General features: G+C 38.1%; 1 protein-coding gene across 3 annotated transcripts in view; it reads right to left on the bottom strand.

Moving 5' to 3' along the window:
- LGR4 (leucine rich repeat containing G protein-coupled receptor 4) overlaps positions 1-19,477 on the bottom strand; it is a 121,688-nt gene that overhangs the window by 11,316 nt on the left and 90,895 nt on the right. For 2 of the 3 annotated variants that reach the window (XM_002709023.6, XM_070072143.1), the window contains exons 3-11: positions 16,452-16,523; positions 15,136-15,207; positions 9,142-9,357; positions 7,003-7,074; positions 4,628-4,696; positions 3,360-3,431; positions 3,122-3,193; positions 2,720-2,788; positions 826-897 (exon numbers count right to left, since the gene is read on the bottom strand). In XM_002709023.6, coding sequence (XP_002709069.2) covers positions 826-897; positions 2,720-2,788; positions 3,122-3,193; positions 3,360-3,431; positions 4,628-4,696; positions 7,003-7,074; positions 9,142-9,357; positions 15,136-15,207; positions 16,452-16,523 — 786 coding nt within the window. The remainder of the gene's footprint in view (positions 1-825; positions 898-2,719; positions 2,789-3,121; positions 3,194-3,359; positions 3,432-4,627; positions 4,697-7,002; positions 7,075-9,141; positions 9,358-15,135; positions 15,208-16,451; positions 16,524-19,477) is intronic. The other variant, XM_017345627.4, reaches the window with a different exon arrangement.

Here is a 19,477-nt window from a genome sequence, read left to right as displayed (position 1 = left end):
AAACTGCATCAAAATACATAACATAAATATAAAAATATAATACAAAAATATATATAATGTTTTAAGTGGCTGAGTTTTCCAACATTGTTTATGCTATAATTAGTTTTTATAATGTCTTAACTTAAAAAACAATAAGAGGGGTCAGTGCTGTGGCATAGTAGGCTAAGCCTCTGCCTTTGGCACTAGCATCCCATATGTTTGCCAGTTCAAGTCCCAGCTGCTCCTCTTCTGATCCAGCTCTCTGTTTATACTCTGGGAGGGCAGTGGAACATGGTCCAAGTTCTTGGGCCCCTGCACCTGCACTGGAGACCTGGAAGAAGCTCTTGGCTCCCTGCTCCTGGCTTCAGATCAGCTCAACCCTGGCTGTTGCAGCCCTCTGGGAAGTGAACCAGCAGGTGGAAGATCTTTCTCTGTCTCTCCCTCTTTCTGTCTCTCCATCTCTCTGTGACTCTACCTCTCAAATAAATAAATAAAACCTTTTTTTTAAAGCTATAATAATAAAATAAAAAAATAATTAAAAAATAGAATAAGGACAATGAGTCAGGATAAGGAAGAATCAAGAAAGAGCTAGCTTGCTTTTATTTTGTTCAAAATAAAGTAACAAGATCTACATACATAACCCTAATACATACATAGCCCTAAAACCAAATTCAAAAGCGCACTATCTAACCTGTGAACAACTAACATGTTGGCTCATTTACATAAAAGGAACAAATAAGAAACAATCATGCCTCAAAATTATATCATGAAAAAAGTTTATTAAAAATAAAACTCAGCATGGGTGAAGTAAAAGAAAGGTATGAAGAGAGGAAGAATTCAACTTACAAAGTCCTAAGCATCTTTTGTTCTTGGCACAAATTACTAGGTATTTTGCTTATCTTTGTACCTGTCAAGGTCCTGTGAAAAAACAGTTCATTTAAGAAATAAATCAAAATAGTAAACCAAATGTTATTCTCATCTAGAAAAATAAATGTTTCAGGCTGGCATTGTGGTACAGTGAGTTAAGCTGTCAGTTGTGACAACAGCATCCGATACTGTTGGCTGCTTTGCTTCTGATCCAGCTCCCTATTAATGAACACGGGAGGGCAGCAGGTGATGGCCCAAGGACTTGGGCCCTTGCCACCCATGTGGTAGACCTGGATGGAGCTCCAGTATCCTGACTGGCTTGGATCAGCTCTGGCCATGGCAGCCATTTGCAGTGAAGGAACCAGTGAATAAAGATGCATCTTTCTCTCTCTCTCTCTCTCTCTCTCTCCCTCTCTCTCTCTCTCTCTCTCTCCATCTGTCACTCTGCCTTTCAAATACATTTTAAAATCTTTAAAAAATAAGTAAATGCTCACATATTTGCTTATGGACTACACTGTATACATCTCACTGACTAAAGTTAGGCATGTGGTAAGAAGAATCAACCATAAATACTGATATTATCTTCACAATAAATGCAAACAAAAAGTTATGCAACACAAGATGTTAACATTTTCCAGATTATGGGCTGGATTTGCCATATAGACTAAGAAAAAAACATGGATCCAAATCAAGCCTGACCACAATCACCTGTCACTTCTCACACTTAAAACATCTGAAACCAGCTTGGTATTCTACCTCCAGACCTTGTTTTTCTTCTCTTTGAGTCAACCTATTTAGCCTTCTGAAATACTTTCTTAGTCTCTTCTTTCTATGCTCCCATCTGCAGTCAATCACCACTTCTTTAATTTCTTCCTCTCTAGTACTTGTAGCATCTGATCCTTTCCATTTTTATTCCTGCTATGCCTATCAGTTGTGAAGTGATGAAGACAGGGTTGGAGGCATCTCAGACAGACCATGCTATTTGTTCTGGAGCAACTCCAGTGGCAGACTGAAGACCTGGAGCTCTCAAGGTAAGCTCTGTGCATTTGGTGAAGCAGACTATTCCCATGGCCTCCTCATGGGTCTGTCTTCTCCTTACCCTCCCCTCACTGCCTGCTCATACATTTTCAACCTCTGCAAACTGCCTTATAAGTCAAGTTTAAATTTCTTATCTCAGTGTTTCTCAACTGCTTTTTTTTTTTTACCTTAGCACATGTGAAAAGTACAGTATTTATATGGCACACTGTGATAAGGCTCCTGTGGTTAGAAGCCCTTGTCATTTCAACCCCATCTGGCTGTCTGGAGGACTGAGGTCAGGATATTAGATGCCCCTGTAAGCCATTTGCAGACTACTGACTGTTAAACTCTGCCATAATCAAATATCCAAGGTTCACGTCTTTTCATTTTAGAATCTGTTCCTAAACAAGTGTCTAAATATCTCTGTATCATTCCTCCATCCCATTGTTAACATATTTGATCATTTGCACACTCTCCCTGAATATATTTTCAGTGTTTCAGTTTTATTAAATCATGCCTTTGTAAATAAAAACTTTTGCTCTGAGAAACGTGTTAGTATTCAATTTTCAAATACACCGTCTCCTTCATGGAGGCTTCTGCTTCCGAATTCCTAAAGCGATACTTCTAATCTGTCTCTTAGTTACTATCTTTTATTTTTGGTGACCTTTTCAGATCTTCTCTCTACTTACTAGCCTGTACTCTGTTTGAGCTGATGGACCCAAACCCAGTGCATCCTCCTCCAGGCATGATGTTCACAAAGGAGACTGGAGGAATCAACATAACTCCTCATCAATGGAACACAAGCACTGACACCTGCCAGCAGACCACCCTAACCCCTTCAAAAGGCCTCACTTACAGACTCTCCAGATGAACAGTTCCAGTCAGATTGGGGAACGACTGTACCATGCTTGCACCACGAATGACTCTTTAAGTAATTGAGAAGGAAAAAGTTATTTCAGATTGGAAAAGAGTTGACAGATAATATTTTCATCTTTTCTTTGAAACAGTTTTAAATTACAGTACTACTATAACTAAAATTAGTTTCTTCTGAATGTATTTGAAAGTGGGATAATTTGGCTAAATTTTAACATACATGAGAATCATTACAAATTTTTAGAATCTTTCCTTTGGACTTCTGGCTGGGGGTGTGAAGAGACAAAAGATTATTATGTTTCCTTAAGGAATAATAGTAAGTCCCTTTTTTCCATTAAACTAACTGTATAAATATTGAGTTTTTACAAGTTTGCATAATACTTACAAGGAATGCAGATCCGATAAATTGTGAAATGCTGTGTTCCCCACAAAAGACAGAGGATTATCATACAAATGTCTGCAAAAGTACCCAGAAAAGGCAAAGTTTTCAGATGCTCACATGAACTCTAAGAGTAAATCTACTTTCCCAATGTCCATATATCTAAAAGCCTGAATCTTCACACTTTATCCAAAGCATAGCTTTACATGACTATATATTAAAAGAAACTTTCAAAAATACTTACATAGTTCTTAAGAGTGGATTACCACCAAATGCTCCATCAGGGATAACAGAAATAGAATTACTATGAAATCCACTAGAGAGATAGGAGAAAAAAAATTTTTTTAATTCATATTCCCTTCCGAAATAAGTTAAAAACCAAATATTTACTGCTGCTCAGTACTATACAAAATATAACTGATAATGACTACATGAAAATTTTCAAAAATGTAAGGAACCTGGATGTCTAATTCCATCTAATCTCTTTCAAGACCATACCTAATTCTTTTTAAACCTACTGCTCAGCTTAATATCTTTCAGGTCTCATATATGCATTTATCTGTTGCTTTATCATCAAAGAACTTTTGACCATAAGAATCATAAGGCAGTCTAGCCTAATAATCTCTCTCACTGCAGCCTGAATTTCATCTTTAGGCAATACATCTTAGAATACTAGCTGGCCACTCACAAGACACAATCCCTGCTATGCCATATATATTCCTATCTCTGTTCATGACAAACCCAGCATCCAAAATGCTTGCTCAGCCCTTTCACAAGTTAAATATTTTCCTTCTTTCAAATCTTGCCAAATTCCTCCCCTTTAGTGATTTCCAGTGACTCCAAGTCTCAATGAGATATTTTCTGGAGTGATTTATTCATACCATTTGTTCAGCACTTATCTCACCTACAGTCTACTTCCACAGTCTGCCTTCTTGGTGAAACTCAAGACTTACAAGCTCCCTAAAGGCAGACACTGTACACATCATGCCTTTTTTGTTTCACCAGCATCTAACCCTCTATAGGAATCTCTGCTCAAAATTGTCTATATTTGGATAGGCACTGTAGTACAGTGGGTCAAGCCCCTGCTTGCAGTATCAGCATCCTGTATTTGGGCATTGGTTCTAGTCTCATCTGCCTGCTGAAGCACAGTGGACGGCAGTGGATGATGGCCCAAGCATTTGGGTCCCTGCCACCGATGTGGGAGACCGTATGAAATTGCAGGCTCCTGGCTTCTAAGCTCTGGCCATTACAGCCATTTGAGGAGTGAACTAGAGGATGGAAGCTTTCTCTCTCTCTCTTTTTCTGTCATTTCTTTCAAATAAATAAATAAATCTTTAAAAACAACTGTCTATTTCACCTCACAACCCAGTCTATGTGATCATACTTGTGCTTGTATGTACATATTATGGATATATATATAATTGAACAAAGATGTTCTAAAATCTCTTGATGAAACAGTAAGTGGTAACTTGTAGGAATATTAATGCATAATGGGAACAAAGCAATACTCACAGTTCTTTTAGGCTAGGAAGGGCTTTAATAGCTTGAGGAAATTCTCCCAAGTTATTATAATTCAAGTCCCTAGAAAAAATATGAATATTGAAGTGTGTTCACAATTCGTAAAGAATTTTATAAATATTTGAAAAGATCACACCCTCTGAATGCTAGTATTTCTTTACCAACCATATTGTCGTCAAATGCCTAGAAGAGTTTAATTGAATTTATGGCTTTTCTTAGAATACTGAATAAAAATAAATCAGTCTTCTGTGATGTTTTTAGGTAAGTAAATTTAAGAATTAAATGAATTCTCAGAAAAACTAGTACTGACACATTAAATCAGCTAATCATCTGAATAACATTTCTCAGCAAATTCACCTTACAGTAGAATTTATTCAATATCCACGTATAAATAATTTCCATTTGGCATTCAGACTGGGTTTTTGAAATTCTGGTATGAGAGCAGCTGATCTTGGCCCCACCATCAACATAACAACTTGTGATAACAATGACCAGGAGAAGGATCAAGTTGGATTTATGTAAGTATTCTCTTCATTCAGGCCGTTAATGATTGAAAATGTTGTATTAATTACAAGACAAATAAGGCACAGAGATCTGTATCAAAAGTCTTGGTCCTGAGATTGTCTAAATTATCATTTCTCTTAACATAAAGAGCAGGTTGACATAATTAACATAGTTGATTTCAGAATAAAAGTAAAATTAAAAGGCTAGCTTCTTTGAGAATGATTTTATTTCCCTTTTCTACATATATTATAAAGAATAAACAGCAACCAAAAATTAAGTTAATTGGAAAGAAGAGGCTTAATTTTAATATAATTAGAATAGTATACATGGGGGCCGGCACCATGGTTCACTTGATTAATCCTCTGCCTGCGGCACCAGCATCCCTTATGGGTGCCGGGTTTTAGTCCCAGTTGCTCCCCTTCCAGTCCAGCTCTCTGCTGTGGCCTGGGAGGGCAGTGGAGGATGGCCCGGTGCTTGGGCCCCTGCACTTGCAAGGAAGACCAGGAAGAAGCACCTGGCTCCTGGCTTTGGATTGCAACAGTGCTGGCCGTGGTGGCCATTTGGGGAGTGAACCAACGCAAGGAAGACCTTTGTCTCTGTCTCTCTCTCTCACTGTCTACAACTCTACCTGTCAAATAAATAAATTAAAAAAAAAAAAAAAAGAATAGTATACATGGCCTATGCTCAGGAGACTCATTCAATCTGTTACACTAGAAGATATACACTTAGCAAAGAAAACCTAAGTTTGGAACTATTTCTTCCAGATCTTCAACTTTAAATACCCTCTGATGCTTGCAACTGAAAGTGGATTGTTTAACTGTTCAGACAGGAAAGTGGATTACTAGAATCCTAAAGGATTTCAAATCTTTCCATTAAGTGACAGCTAGATAATTCTATTAAGCAAATTACTACAAAAGCCTTAAGCATTCCAATCAGTTTACTCACTCATCTAATCCTAACATTTGCTGAATCATTTACTACATCACAATAATAAATATTATATATCTTTTTTTTTTTTTTTTGACAGGCAGAGAGTGGACAGTGAGGGAGAGAGACAGAGAGAAAGGTCTTCCTTTGCTGTTGGTTCACCCTCCAATGGCATGTTGCGGCCGGCGCACTGCGCCAATCCAAAGCCAGGAGCCAGGTGCTTCTCCTGGTCTCCCATGGGGTACAGGGCCCAAGTTCTTGGGCCATCCTTCACTGCACTCCCGGGCCATAGCAGAGAGCTGGCCTGGAAGAGGGGCAACCAGGACAGAATCTGGCACCCCAACCAGAACTAGAACCCGGTGTGCCAGCACCGCAGGTGGAGGATTAGCCTGTTGAGCCACGGTGCCGGCCAAGATTCTACTCTCAATTACACACAGCTGCAAAATATGGTTTCCTTATATGCCTATAGTGCTACACATAGCTGAACCAGTCAGAAAGTCCTGAACACTTCAGCTAGTGGAAACAATAACAAAAGTATCATAAACAAAATATAAAACCTTAATTTTTTATTCATTAGCATGGGAAACCAGATACAGTCTTCAAACCAGTATAAACAATTAGCAAGGCAACGGAGATCGCGGCAAAAACAAAACAACTCTCCAGAATTTATTTTAGATGTTTTGAAGTTCCAAAACTTTCACACATTTAGCAAAATCAGCATTTTTTGGAAAATGTATAAAATCCACATTTATAATGTGCTTTTAACCTAAACTGAGATTTATAAGTGCGTTATTTGATGGCAAGAATTTAGTTATGTATTAAAACAAATTAATAATGAGATTTACTAAGACCAATATTATTTTCCCTTTCCTGCAGTGAAGTACAAAATTGCATTGTAAATATCACAATGGGATAGCTCAAAATATAAATATACTTACAAGGTCTCCAGGTTATCCAGTCCATCAAAACAGTGTGGACTCAGGCTTTTAATTTTATTGTTATGAAGATGCCTATGAGAAAAATGATCAAAATTACTTTCACATCTTCCAAGGGCAACTATTATAATTTTTCATGCATCTAAATTGGGGTAGCCAAACTTTTCAACCTTTGATTGTGGAAAACACATAGCCCTGGGGAGTGAGGTTTTGATGTGTGTGTGTGTGTGTGTGTGTGTGTGTGTGTATGAAGACAGAACACCAACAGAAAGGGAAGAAAAATCTAAAAGAAGAAAGGTCTACACACTGAGTATTACTTTTTTTAGAGATGTATTTATTCCTTCAAAAGGCAGAGTTACAGAAAAAGGGAAAGTGACAGAGAGAGAGAAAGAGAGAGAGAGAGAATCTTCCATCCACTGGTTCACCCCTCAAATGGCCACAATAGCCAGGACTGGAACAGGCCAAAGCTAGAAGAGCCTGAAACTCCATTGAGTCTCCTAATTGAGGGCCCAAGGACTTGCTTTCCCAGGTACATTAGCAGGCAGCTGGATGGAAAGTGGAACAGCCGGGATTCAAACCAGCTCCTATATAGGATGACAGCATTGCAGGCAGCAGCTTAATCTGCTACACCCCATTCAGCCCCTCCAAGATTATTTAATAGGTACTCAACCAAAAGAAAAGGTTGACTGGCTTTTAACCATCTGAAGCAGAACTTCAATAACCTGTCCTATAAGGACATGGGAGTAATGACATGAAGAAGCACATCAGTTTACATTAGTGAGACTGGTTGTTACTTCATAATGCCCAAGCTTTGAAAGATCAGAAACACAGAGGACATACTCTTTGAATAGAAAAGTTGGAAAATAAAGTATCCCTGGATTATTTATCCCTGGAAGTTATTTCTCTTTTATTCTTTTTCTTTTATTTTTTAAGGAATACAAATTTCAAAAGCACAACCATACCTGCCCTCCCACCCACACTCCCATCCCTTCTCCTCCTCCTCCCTCTCCCCTTGCCAGTCCCATTCTCCATTGAGATTCATTTTCAATTATCTCTGTACACAGAAGACCAACTCTACACGAAGTAAAGATTTCAACAATTTGCACACATAAAAACTGTGAACTAGTTTTACAGTTAACTCTCATCATACAACTCTTTGAGGACAGAGGTCCTGCATGGGGAATTAGTGCACAGTGACTCCTGTTGTTAATTTAACAATTAACACTCTTATGTCTGACATCAGTGATCACCCAAGGCTCTTGACATGAGCTACCTAGGCTATGGAAGCCTTTGGAGTCCACAGTCTCTGTCAGTATTTGGACAAGGCCATAAGCAAAGTGGAAGTTCTCTCCTCCCTTCAGAGAAAAGTACATCCTTCTTTGATGGCCTCTTCTTTCTGTTGGGGTCGCATTCACAGAGATTCTTCATGTAGAACATTTTTTGCCATTGTGTTTTGGCTTTCCATGTCTGAAATGCTCTCATGGGCTTTTCAGCCAGATCAGGAAGTCTGAAGGGCTAATCCTAGAACTTATTTCTATGACAATTTTGCCTCTCAAATTGAATACCTTGCTAAGACACAAGAAAAGTTGTATGGATGTTTGCTAAAGGACCCAATTTCTTGCAATGATTAGAAATGCCCATTTATTTTAAGGAAATTAACAGTTACTAATTCTTTAAAGATTTTATTTATTTATTTGAGAGGCAGAATTAGAACGAGAAAGAGAGATCTTCCATCTGCTGATTCACTCCCCAAATGGCCACAATGGCCAGAGCTGGACTGATCTGAAGCCAGGAGCCAGGAGCTTCTTCCAGGTCTCCTGCACAGGTGCAGAGGCCCAAGCACTTGGGCCATCTTACACTGCTTTCCCAGGCCATCAGCAGAGAGCTAGATTGGAAGAGGAGCAGCTGGGACATGAACTGGCACCCACATGGGATGCCAATGCCGCAGGCAGAGGCTTAGCCTGTTAAGCTGCAGTGTCGGCCCCAATTATTAATTTTTAAAAATGTTCCTCATTTGCAATAATCTCATCCAAAGGTAGCACCCCCCATATGCATGAGCAGTGAATTACTTTCAAAAAATAATTGGTCACAGGAAAGCAGCATTTCCTCTAAATCAATGCTCAGAAAGGGATGGATACTTACAGAACGACCAGGCTTGAAAGGTTGGTAAATGCAAAGTCAGGGATGCTTGAGATTTTGTTGAGAGCCAAGGTCAGGGCCTGCAGAGTCGGTAGGTGGCTGAGTGGATGCACAGGCACCTCCGTCAAGCTGTTGTCATCCAGCCACAGATGCCGGAGCTGAACAAGGCCTTCAAAACTGTCCTCGGGGACTGAGGTGATATGGTTGGCATCCAAACGCCTGGCAGCAGCAGAAACAAGCACATTCAGTAACAGATTCTGGGAGAACGAGTCAGTCCACGTCACAAAATTCTCAGGGCTTTCAAAAAGTACAAAAGCATTTATAAAAACTATATTTCTTTGATTTACTAGAAGTTCTCACAAAATCTAAGAACTTTTACAAGACCAGTATATGAAAGTCTGGGCTTTCTTATAACAAAGGGATATATCCGCATCTAAATCCTTCCACTATGTTTGGTGAAGAAATGACTTTATAGTAGAAAGAAATATTAGAAGGAAAAAAGTAAACTCTACAGAGCTCAAGTTGGACTTTTTTCCTTTGGTGGAAACCTATCAAAAATACAGAAAAACAAGAAGAAACCAAGTTGAGCAATTACTCTACATTATTCACAATGTTACATTGCATGTAATATTTGGTAATAAACAATTGCTACTCTGGTATTTAAAAAGAAAATTTAGAAAATATTTACAAATTTCCTACAGCAACAAGCCATTTCAATGGATTCTCAATGACCCATATTGCCACTGTAAAGCAACCTTCTCTTAGCACTAAATACTTTTGAAAAGTTAATATGCCAAGATTACAGTGAATAAGGTCAAGTTGTCCGTAGGAAAAATTAAATAGCTCCTTAAATCAATGTCATTATGAGTTTCAAGCTTCAGTATTTTTTCAAAAATTTTGGAATTAAGGGAATCTTATTAATAACGTTACTCATACTTAAAATTTAGGTTCTCATCTGAAAATCTGGAAACAAAGTCCCAAGTGTTATTGTTGGCATAACCAGGTATAATTATTGGAATAATCATTTTCAACACAAAGACCACCTGGAATTAATATGCTGAGGAATGGTATGTGCAAGGCAAATCACAATTTTCCTCATAAATCCCTTGTTGATATATGCTCATCACTTATATTGAAGCTTCATAGCCTCTGTGAAAATTAGGAAATGTAAAAAAAAAAAAAACCTGATAAGAACTCAAAATGACAGCATGTTTTTAAAGAAATAAAGTTTGGCAACTCTTAAGCTCAGGAAATTCTAAGTGTTGGAGAGGTTCTTGTGCCTCCTGACTCCTTATGCTACTCTAACTTCAGCTCCTGTCACAGTTATCCCTTTCTGCTCCAGGCAAGCTCCAGGCTCCTGCTCCCATCTAATTGCCCTGAGCCCCAGAGGTATTCTCCTTCCCAGAGGTAGATTAGCAGAGGTTAAAGACCATTGGTGAAAACTGATGGGGGCTTTCTTTGTGACAGAGGCAAGATAACTGAAAGAACACTTAAGAAAGGGAAAGCTGCCATAAGACTGCTTTAAAAACAAGTATTTTTAGACCTGTTTATTAGTTGGACTTTCTAGAACTTACCCCTGGAAAGAGACAGGCATCCTCTATGACAGACAGGCAAAAGTACTGGCTACAGTGCTGTTTAGGAAATTTGCTTTAATGAGGGGACAGAATGCACACAGACATACACATAGCACAGATTGGAACTCCTCTTATTAAGAAGATGGAAATGCTAAACACATGAGTGGACTTCCAAAAAGTTCATGGAAGATGGAATTTAAAAACATAACTTTACTGAGGTACAAAAAAATTGGAAACCATGAATAACTTATAACACAGAATTCTTTGAAATTTGTAAAGACCCCTCACAGGATCATACAAATTAACCATGTAATGCAACAAACTCATACTTGAACTAATTTAATTATCTGCAATTCAGTCAATCTTTTTAAACTGAGCATCCTGCAAGGCACAAAGGATTAAATGGTGAACTCCACAGGCATGAGACCTGACCTCATGAGCCTGACATTCCAATGAAGGAAAGGCATGCAGTATAATAAACAAATTACCAAGTGACTACAGAATGTTTAAAAAGTGCTATGCAGTAAACAAACATGATTATGAAATTAAACATTGATGGGGACTGATGGGGAAGGTAACAATTTAAAATGTACCTGGCCAGGAAAAATTACACTAAGAAAGAGATATTTAAACTGAGACCTAAAGAATGATCAAGAGGCAGTACATACAGTAGCTAGGCAAGGAGTGTTTTAAGCAAAGAGCAAGGGCAAGAGACCCAGTATCGCAAACCAGCTTGGTGAGATCCAGCATGACCCAGAAGGTCAGAGTGATTAGAACACTTGAGGAAGTGAGTGGAGGGTCCAGGAAGACACAGGTGAGGCTGTAAACAGGGTCCAGATTGTGCAGGTCCCAGGAAGCCAGAGAAGGGGTTTAGATTGAGTTTTAACTACAAACTGAATTAGTTCTCCCATTTCTCAGTGTTACAGTAGTATAAAAGTTTAAATTGCTTATTTTTACCATACCAAAGAACTTCAAAAAGTTCATGGAAAATGAAATTAAAAGATAAGCTTATTTTGGTACAATAAAACTTTTAAAATCCATGCATAGATTTTTCCTAATTCATATATATGAACAATTTGCAGGACCCTCCCCCCACTGATGTTACTATGTCTTCCTATTCAACAAAAAAAGTGATGCACCCCCAAATACACATATCCAGTCTCACTGAAATGAACAGCTATGAAATTTTACCATGAAGATATGGTAAAATGCAATAAAAAAGTTGCCCATACTGTTTGAAAATAAATCCACTACTATATTCACCATTTATGCTCCTGAGAATTCTCTGCCATATACCATCAAAGAAGTCTTAACTTATAATGAGATAACTATGTCAGTTTTGAGCTAAGGTAGTAATGAAACTATCTTTTCTAAAAATAATAATAAAGCAATAAAAGCACAGACACAAATTCCACTATACTAAACATTTCCCAAAACTGTAAAGGCACATGTAAGAGGTTAAAAAGGAATACGTATGGAAAAATGGAACACTTAAGTAATAAAATGACAAAGATTTTTGGTGACTCAAATGGTTAATCCTTTCACCTCAATTTGAATGTGGGTACTGATGACACACCCATAAAGGTTTGCACTCTCCTGAAGATCAGTGCTTCACAAAGAAATTATCTTAGAACTGTAGCTTTACACCAGAGACCTACACTAAGATCAAGAAAATATTGTAAATGACTCAACAGTTATCATAGCATCAGATAGCTCACAAAGAGGAGAAATTATGTGTGCCTCTTCAAGGTATTCTATTTAAACTCATATAGCAAGAAATAAATATTACTTTTAGTCCAATTTTCTTGTTAAAAGTTTAATATATTAACTGAATTCAATTCTTATCATTTTCTTGAAAATGTGTTTTTTTTTTTTTAAAGATTCATTTATTTATTTGCAAGTCAGAGTTACACAGAGAAAGGAGACACAGAGAGAGAAAGAGAGAGATCTTCCATCCGATGGTTCATTCCCTAGTTGGCCACAACGGCTGGAGCTGCACCGATCCGAAGCCAGGAGCTTCTTCCAGGTCTCCCATGTGGGTGCAGAGGCCCAAGGACTTGGGCCATCTTCTACTGCTTTCCCAGGCCAAAGTAGAGAGCTGGTTCGGAAGTGGAGTACCTGGGTCTCGAACCGGTGCCCATATGGGATGCCGCCACAGCGCCGGCCCCTATGTTTCCCATTCTTAAAAGCCTATTTTACATCTGACTGAGGTTCTTGTGCTTTTGAATTATTTGTCTTAAAAAAATTAGTTAAAAAAACCACACACTATATCTAGTTACTTACTGTTGAAAGTCTATGTTATCAATAAACAGACCTGGGTAATCAAAGGTCTCTTTTTCTCCCTACTTTCAATTTACCAATAATATAAATATGATAGTCATAAACTCTTTAAAATTCTTGAGGAAGATCTAGCAAAGTTAATCTTTGAGGTATTTTAATATCCAAGATGAATGAGATCTAGCTTAAAGGAAAAGTTCTAGTGTAACTAATTCTGACATATCATTTTAATACACTGCTCAAATAATGTTTTAAGTCATTCTCATGGCTTTATGGGAAGCTGTTATGCTATCTTTTTAATTAATATCAACAATTCACTTTCAGATTTTATGGACATCATCAAGTTCACACTTGCTACAAACCACCTCTAGGCAATTTCAACCCCTAATGAACTTTGCTCCTTTTAAACACTGTTCAAAACCACAAGGAAATCTTTCATGTAATTCAGGTCTGAAGATCAGATTTTCAAACTGACTCAAGTGCTGATAAGAATGTTTTACACCAGGACAGAAATTCAATTATATCTAACTAGACACTGCACCCACTATGCTAACAAACCCATGAACATTTCCTTCTTAAATAAAACAGGCCTGATGCATAGCAGCGCCTTGCATTTCTGATACATATGCAAACAAACCAGTGTATTTTTTAAAAATAGTCTGTTTTGACTCCACTCCCAATCCTCATTGCAATTCTAGAGATCATTTAAACCAAGCAATCAATGAGAAGCACAGGTTTTTCTAAAATATTAGTATTTTAGAGTGAGAACCCCATGATTTCTGTGAAAAACACCACTTTAAATCATCTACATTATCAGTAAATGTCACATGTACTTTGATGTACTTACAGACCACAAATTAGAATCTATTTTTATGTTTTCTTGGTACTTTTTCTGTTCTAAAGTTGAAAATGAGAATGTAGTCTTTTTTTTTAACCTTTTCAACTAGACAAAATTAATCATTAATTCTTGGAAATAACTCAGTATGATGACCTTGAAGCAAAATTAATTCTGAAGAAGCAAAACAAACAAGACTATGTAAAGTGTCTGACAAATTTGAGTCCAAGGAGATTGGATGACTCTCTCCCCAACCATCTGTCCCAGGTGAGAAAGGGTATAGAAATAGCAAAATAACATTTCTGTTGTTCTTCCAACTGAATCATTTTAAGAGTCTACTTGGAGTCTCCTCAATTAGCTGTGGTGAATAATAAATCCTTATATTACATAACTTACCATTTGTGTGAAAGCAATGTAATACTGGGCACCCCTTAGTTATGACATTAACGTCATTATGAAATAGTTTAGATTTTACAACATATTTTTTATTAAAACATTTGTATTTTCATATTCATTTCCCACTACTTACGAGACTGTCTCAACAGAAATTTGCATTAGTTAGAATTCTGAAACAGGTCTGCTTGGTTTATGAATTCCTACTCTGCTCCTACTAGCTGTGTGATTTTAGGAAAATTATTTAAAATTCTCCAAACAGTAGTTTGCTCATTACCTACCATGTACTTTAATGCATGGAAAGCACTTGGAATTTATATATATATATATATATATATATATATAAACAAGTTCTTTGCATAACAGTGGCAAAAAAAAGTGTTATATGAAAAATATTTTTACATTAGTGATTATAAATAGTAAAAATTAATAGTTGACACTGTGAATTCCCCACATAAAACCACATTTTTCTCAAAATGAAAACTCTGGGAGGGAAGTAGCTCAGGCACTTAAGTTACCCCCAACATATACTCAATGAGGAACTAAAATCAGTTTATTCTCATTATTAATTCATGAAACATAAACCATTTTGTGACTGTTTTCTTGAAACCAAGGGCACAAAACACTGAATCAGCACCCACAGAACTCTGGTTTCAAAGAGGTGTGATCATTAGCCATGTACCCTCAGCACTGATTACTTGGTAGCTTACTCTCAGCCTCCGAGACACAGAGGAGTAAATGGTACCACCTCCTCCCTCACCAAAGGATATTTTCCTAACAGCCATTTGCCACACCAATCTTTACCCCACATGAAAAGTTAAATCTCCCCTTTCCTGATAATTCCAGTTCTTTACACATTTAGTAGCCAGAGTGGTCTCCTAATGAATCAAGAATGCACACAAGCAAAGAGTTACTTACAGAGACTGCAAAGTGCTCAGTCCTCGAATGGCTTCACTGGGTACTGTTTTCAACTGATTGTTCTGGAGGGTTCTGGAAGGAAATTCTTGGTTAGTGAATAGCAAGCAATTGTTACCATTTTTCATTAGAATTCAGAACTGTTTCTTTCCAAATAATATTTCCAATGACAGAGAAAGAGAGAAAGAAAGAAAGTAGAGGTAGAAAGTTTCCAAGACAAAAGAAGTGCTTAAAAAGCAAGAAACATCTGATGTAAAGTCAGAAATGAAACCTATGCTGCTCTCCCAAGCCATCTCCTCACACAGACCTGCTGGGCAACCCACATTGCTTCATTCCCAGGAATTACAGCACTCTAGTTAACGCTCATCACCTGAGGTACTGTTAGTAAATGTTAATTGGAAGTATAACAAGTTCACTGGGAGGTACAAACAAGCAAACTCACTGGTATCCCTAATACCTTTTCAAATGGTAATAAAGCAGTGCCTAGCAAAATGGACAAAGCCTAGGTAAGCCAGTTTGCCAAGAGGATAGCAGACTTTGGGCTTTTAGGCAGCAAAAGGAATGGCCCCAATGCAGCTGAGGCCATCTCAGAAATAGAGCTTTAATCATTCGATTACTAGGGCCTGGAGAATGGAAGTGTAAATCCAAACCAAAAATGAAATTCAGTTCATTTTTACCTAAAGCTATTACTGTCACATTAATGAAATGACTGCCTGAAATAACCACAGAATGGTAAAGGCTCACTGTGGGCCTGCAACCAGAGAGGTCTTATGACTTTGGCCAGCAAGGCAGTGGCAGAAGAGGGAGCAGTCTGCTCACCTGTTTCCCAATCTGCCACCCAGCAGGCTCCTGACATTTCTAGAAATACATTTCCTGATCTCTCAGTATCTATGTAAACTAGAGGTACCTGAATTCCTTTAGTGCTAAATGATTTTAACATTTGAAGCTCTTATAAACCTTTTCCCCTTTAGGGTCAGAAAGTTCAAAGTTCTCATAGCCAAAAAATAAGTAGTAATGAAATCTTACCAGTAGAGCTTAAATATGGTTTTAATTCAATGCATTTAGCCACACAAAAAACTCAACATTCAACTGTAATACCCTGGAGGTCAGAATACGTATTATTGAGAGTTTTAACTTTTGTTATCTAGAACCAAGTTTGTCTAAATCAGCCTCTAGTCTCCCACACTACCCATTGGCCACTCCTTAAATCTTTTAATCCTGCACTAAAAAACACTGTGCTTAACCTAGTTCCAAGCACGTTGACTATGCAGAAAGAAAATACAGAGCCAGCTGTGAAACTCTAAAATTGCATTACTTACAGAACTTTGAGTTCTTTCAACCCAGACAAGGCCTTTGGGTGGATAAAAGAAAGGTCGTTGCCAGCCAATTGTCTAGAAAAAAAAAAAAAGTAGCAACGGTAAAAATAAAAATTAAAAATAAAAATAAAGTAATTCAGACTGAAAATTCAGAACTCACAAAAATGGGACCTGTGACTAAAGCTCTGTGTTCAACATTTCTCTAGTCTATCTGACATTAAACATGGACTTAAACTTTCCCTAAAACAGTTCCAAGATTCTGCCAATGAGATAAGCGTCTCTAGAAATTTTTTGTAACTTTCAATACAATAACTTAAGCAGGCACATTCTTATTCTGGTGAGGTCAAGCAAGCCAAAACACATTAAACCAAATTAAGTTTGCTATTCATGGTCACTCTCTGCAGCTTGCACTGTTTTCCAAGGGCCTCATAAATACAGACTGCTAGTCAGCAGGCAGGGGTGTTTATACAGATCAGAGCAAACCAGTCTGTCAAGAAGAATGCCTTCAGGAGGCAAGTCAGCCTGTTATCTCTGCACAACCAAGGACAGCACATCCCTTGCAAAAGAGAGGCAAAAAGTGAGACTCGTTGTAAGCATAGCTTTCCAAACAAAAGTCCGTATATATTTTTAAAGTAAATATTTTCCTAAAGAAATGTTGAAATGACGAATTTAAATAGCAGAAGAATGTAGTAAGAAAAGGAGAATTCTTTGAGTCCTTCCATAACATATTTGAATATATAATTCATTCTGAGCCCCACTTCTGCTTCCATTTCCCTGAACATACAGAAATGGGAGAAAAACTTGAATAGAAGGTAGTAGGGAGAAAAAGCAGGAAATGGGAACCATGACTTATATACTTGTTATCAGGTAAACTGAAGGAATGTCTTCAGGATGAACACGTTGTATCTGACTTTTACCTAGAGGTTTAGCTGCTATGCCTGCTTCCACTGTTGGAGTGCCTGGGTTGGATACCCAACTCTGTCTCCTAACTCTAACTTCCTGTTAACTAATGTAGACCCTGGGAGGCAGCAGTGATGGCTCAAAGTGATGTTCCTGCAAGCCACAAGAGACACCTAGATTGAGTTACCAGTTCCTCCTGGCTTTCGCTTCAGGCAGGGACCACTGTTGGCATTTGGGGAATGAACCAGAAGATGAGACTATGCTTCTTTTACCTCTCTTTCCTCTACCCTATTTCTGTCTTTTTTCCCAGTCTCTCTGCCTCTCAAATAATTAAAAAAAAAAAAAAAAAAAACCTCATTGGAAAATAGAATTAAAAGATATGTTTCTGGAGGCAGGGTTGTGGCACAGTGGGTTAAGTTGCCATTTGTGACACCAACATCCCACAGTAGAGAGGTAGTTTCAAGTCCTGGCTGCTACACCTTTGATCCAGCTTCCTGGTAATGCACCTGGGAAAGCAGCAGATGACGGGCCAAGTACTTGGGCCCATGCCACCCCCTTGACAGACTGAGATGGAGTTTCCAGCTCCTGGCTTCAATCTGTCTGTTGCAGCCTTTTGCAGTGTAAACCAGTGGTTTGAAGATCTCTCTCTCTCTCTCCTCTGTCACTCTGTTTTTCAAGCAAATAAACAAATCTTTTTTAAAAAAAATTAAAGATAGGGGCTGGCATTGTGGTACAGCAGGTTAAGCCACTGCCTGAGACACCAGCAATCCCTATGAGCATCAATTTGAGTCTGAACTGTTCCACTTCTGATCCAACTAACTGCTAACGCACTCAGAAAAGCAGCAGAAAATGTCCAAAGTGCTTGAGCACCTGCCACCCACATGGGAAACCCAGATGGAGTTACTGGCTCCTGGCTTTGGCCTGGCCCAACCCAGGCCATAGTGGTAATTTCAGAGGTGAACCAGTGTATGGAAGATCGATCTCTCTCTCTCCTTCTAACTCTGCCTTTCAAATAAATAAATAATTTTTTTTAAAAGGTTAAAGGTGGGGCTAGCACTGTGGCTTAGTGGGTAAAGCTGTCACCTGCAATACCAGCATCCCATATGGGCACCGGTTGGAGTCGCTGCTCCGCTTCCAATCCAGTTCTCTACTATGGCCTGGGAAAGCAGTAGATGATGAAAAAGTCCTTAGGACTCTGCACCCATGTGGGAGACCCAGGAGAAGCTCCTGGCTCCTGGCTTTCGATCAGCCCAGCTCTGGCCATTACGGCCATTTGGGGAGTGAACCAGCGGATGGAAGACCTCTTTCTCTCTGCCTCTGTTTTTCTGTAACTCTGCCTTTCCAATAAATAAATAAATAAATAAATAAATAAATCTTTTTTTTTTTAAAGTAAAAGGTTAAGTTTTAGTGCATAAGAAAATGAACTCCATGAATACTTTTTTCATATACGCATTTTCCATTTACTTTTTTTCTTTTTAGAGAGAGAAAAAGTTAGAGAAAGCTCCAACCTCTGGTTCATTCCTCAAATGCCTGCAAAGGCCCACAGCAGATGCCTGTGTTAGAAGCCCAGACCTGAATCCACATGTGTGACAGGAACCCAATTACTTGAGCAATATCTGCTGCTTCAGCAAGAAACTGGAGCCAGGAGCCCAAGCTGGGCATCAAATCCAGGCACTACAACGTGAGACACAGGCATCTTAACTGATTAGCTAAAACCCACTGAATCCATGATCTTTTTAAAATTTTATTTAAGATATACAAACTTCATGCATTTCATATATACAAATTTAGGAACACAGTGATTCTTCCCACCCTTCTTCCTCCTCTTTCTCCTATCTCACTCTTAATTTTTTACACAGATCTATTTTCAGTTTCCTTTATATTCACAGATTAACCTTTCAGTATGCAAAGAGTTCCAACAAATAATATGAGAAAAAAAAAAAAAAAACACTGTTCCTCAACAGTAAAGATGAGGGCTGTAAGCAATCATTGAATCTCAAAATGTCAATTTCACTCCTATACATTACATTTCAGATACTCTATTGGTTACCACACATCAGGGAAAACGTAGTATTTGTCTTTTTGGGACGGGTTAATTTCACTAAGTAAAATGGTTTCCAGTTGCATCC

This window comes from Oryctolagus cuniculus, chromosome 1, assembly GCF_051225735.1.
Source record: "Oryctolagus cuniculus isolate XC-2025 breed Fujian yellow rabbit chromosome 1, ASM5122573v1, whole genome shotgun sequence".
NCBI classification, from domain to species: Eukaryota; Metazoa; Chordata; class Mammalia; order Lagomorpha; family Leporidae; genus Oryctolagus; species Oryctolagus cuniculus.
The sequence above is the reverse complement of the archived record's forward strand: the minus strand, read 5'-3'. Positions and strand labels throughout refer to the sequence as shown.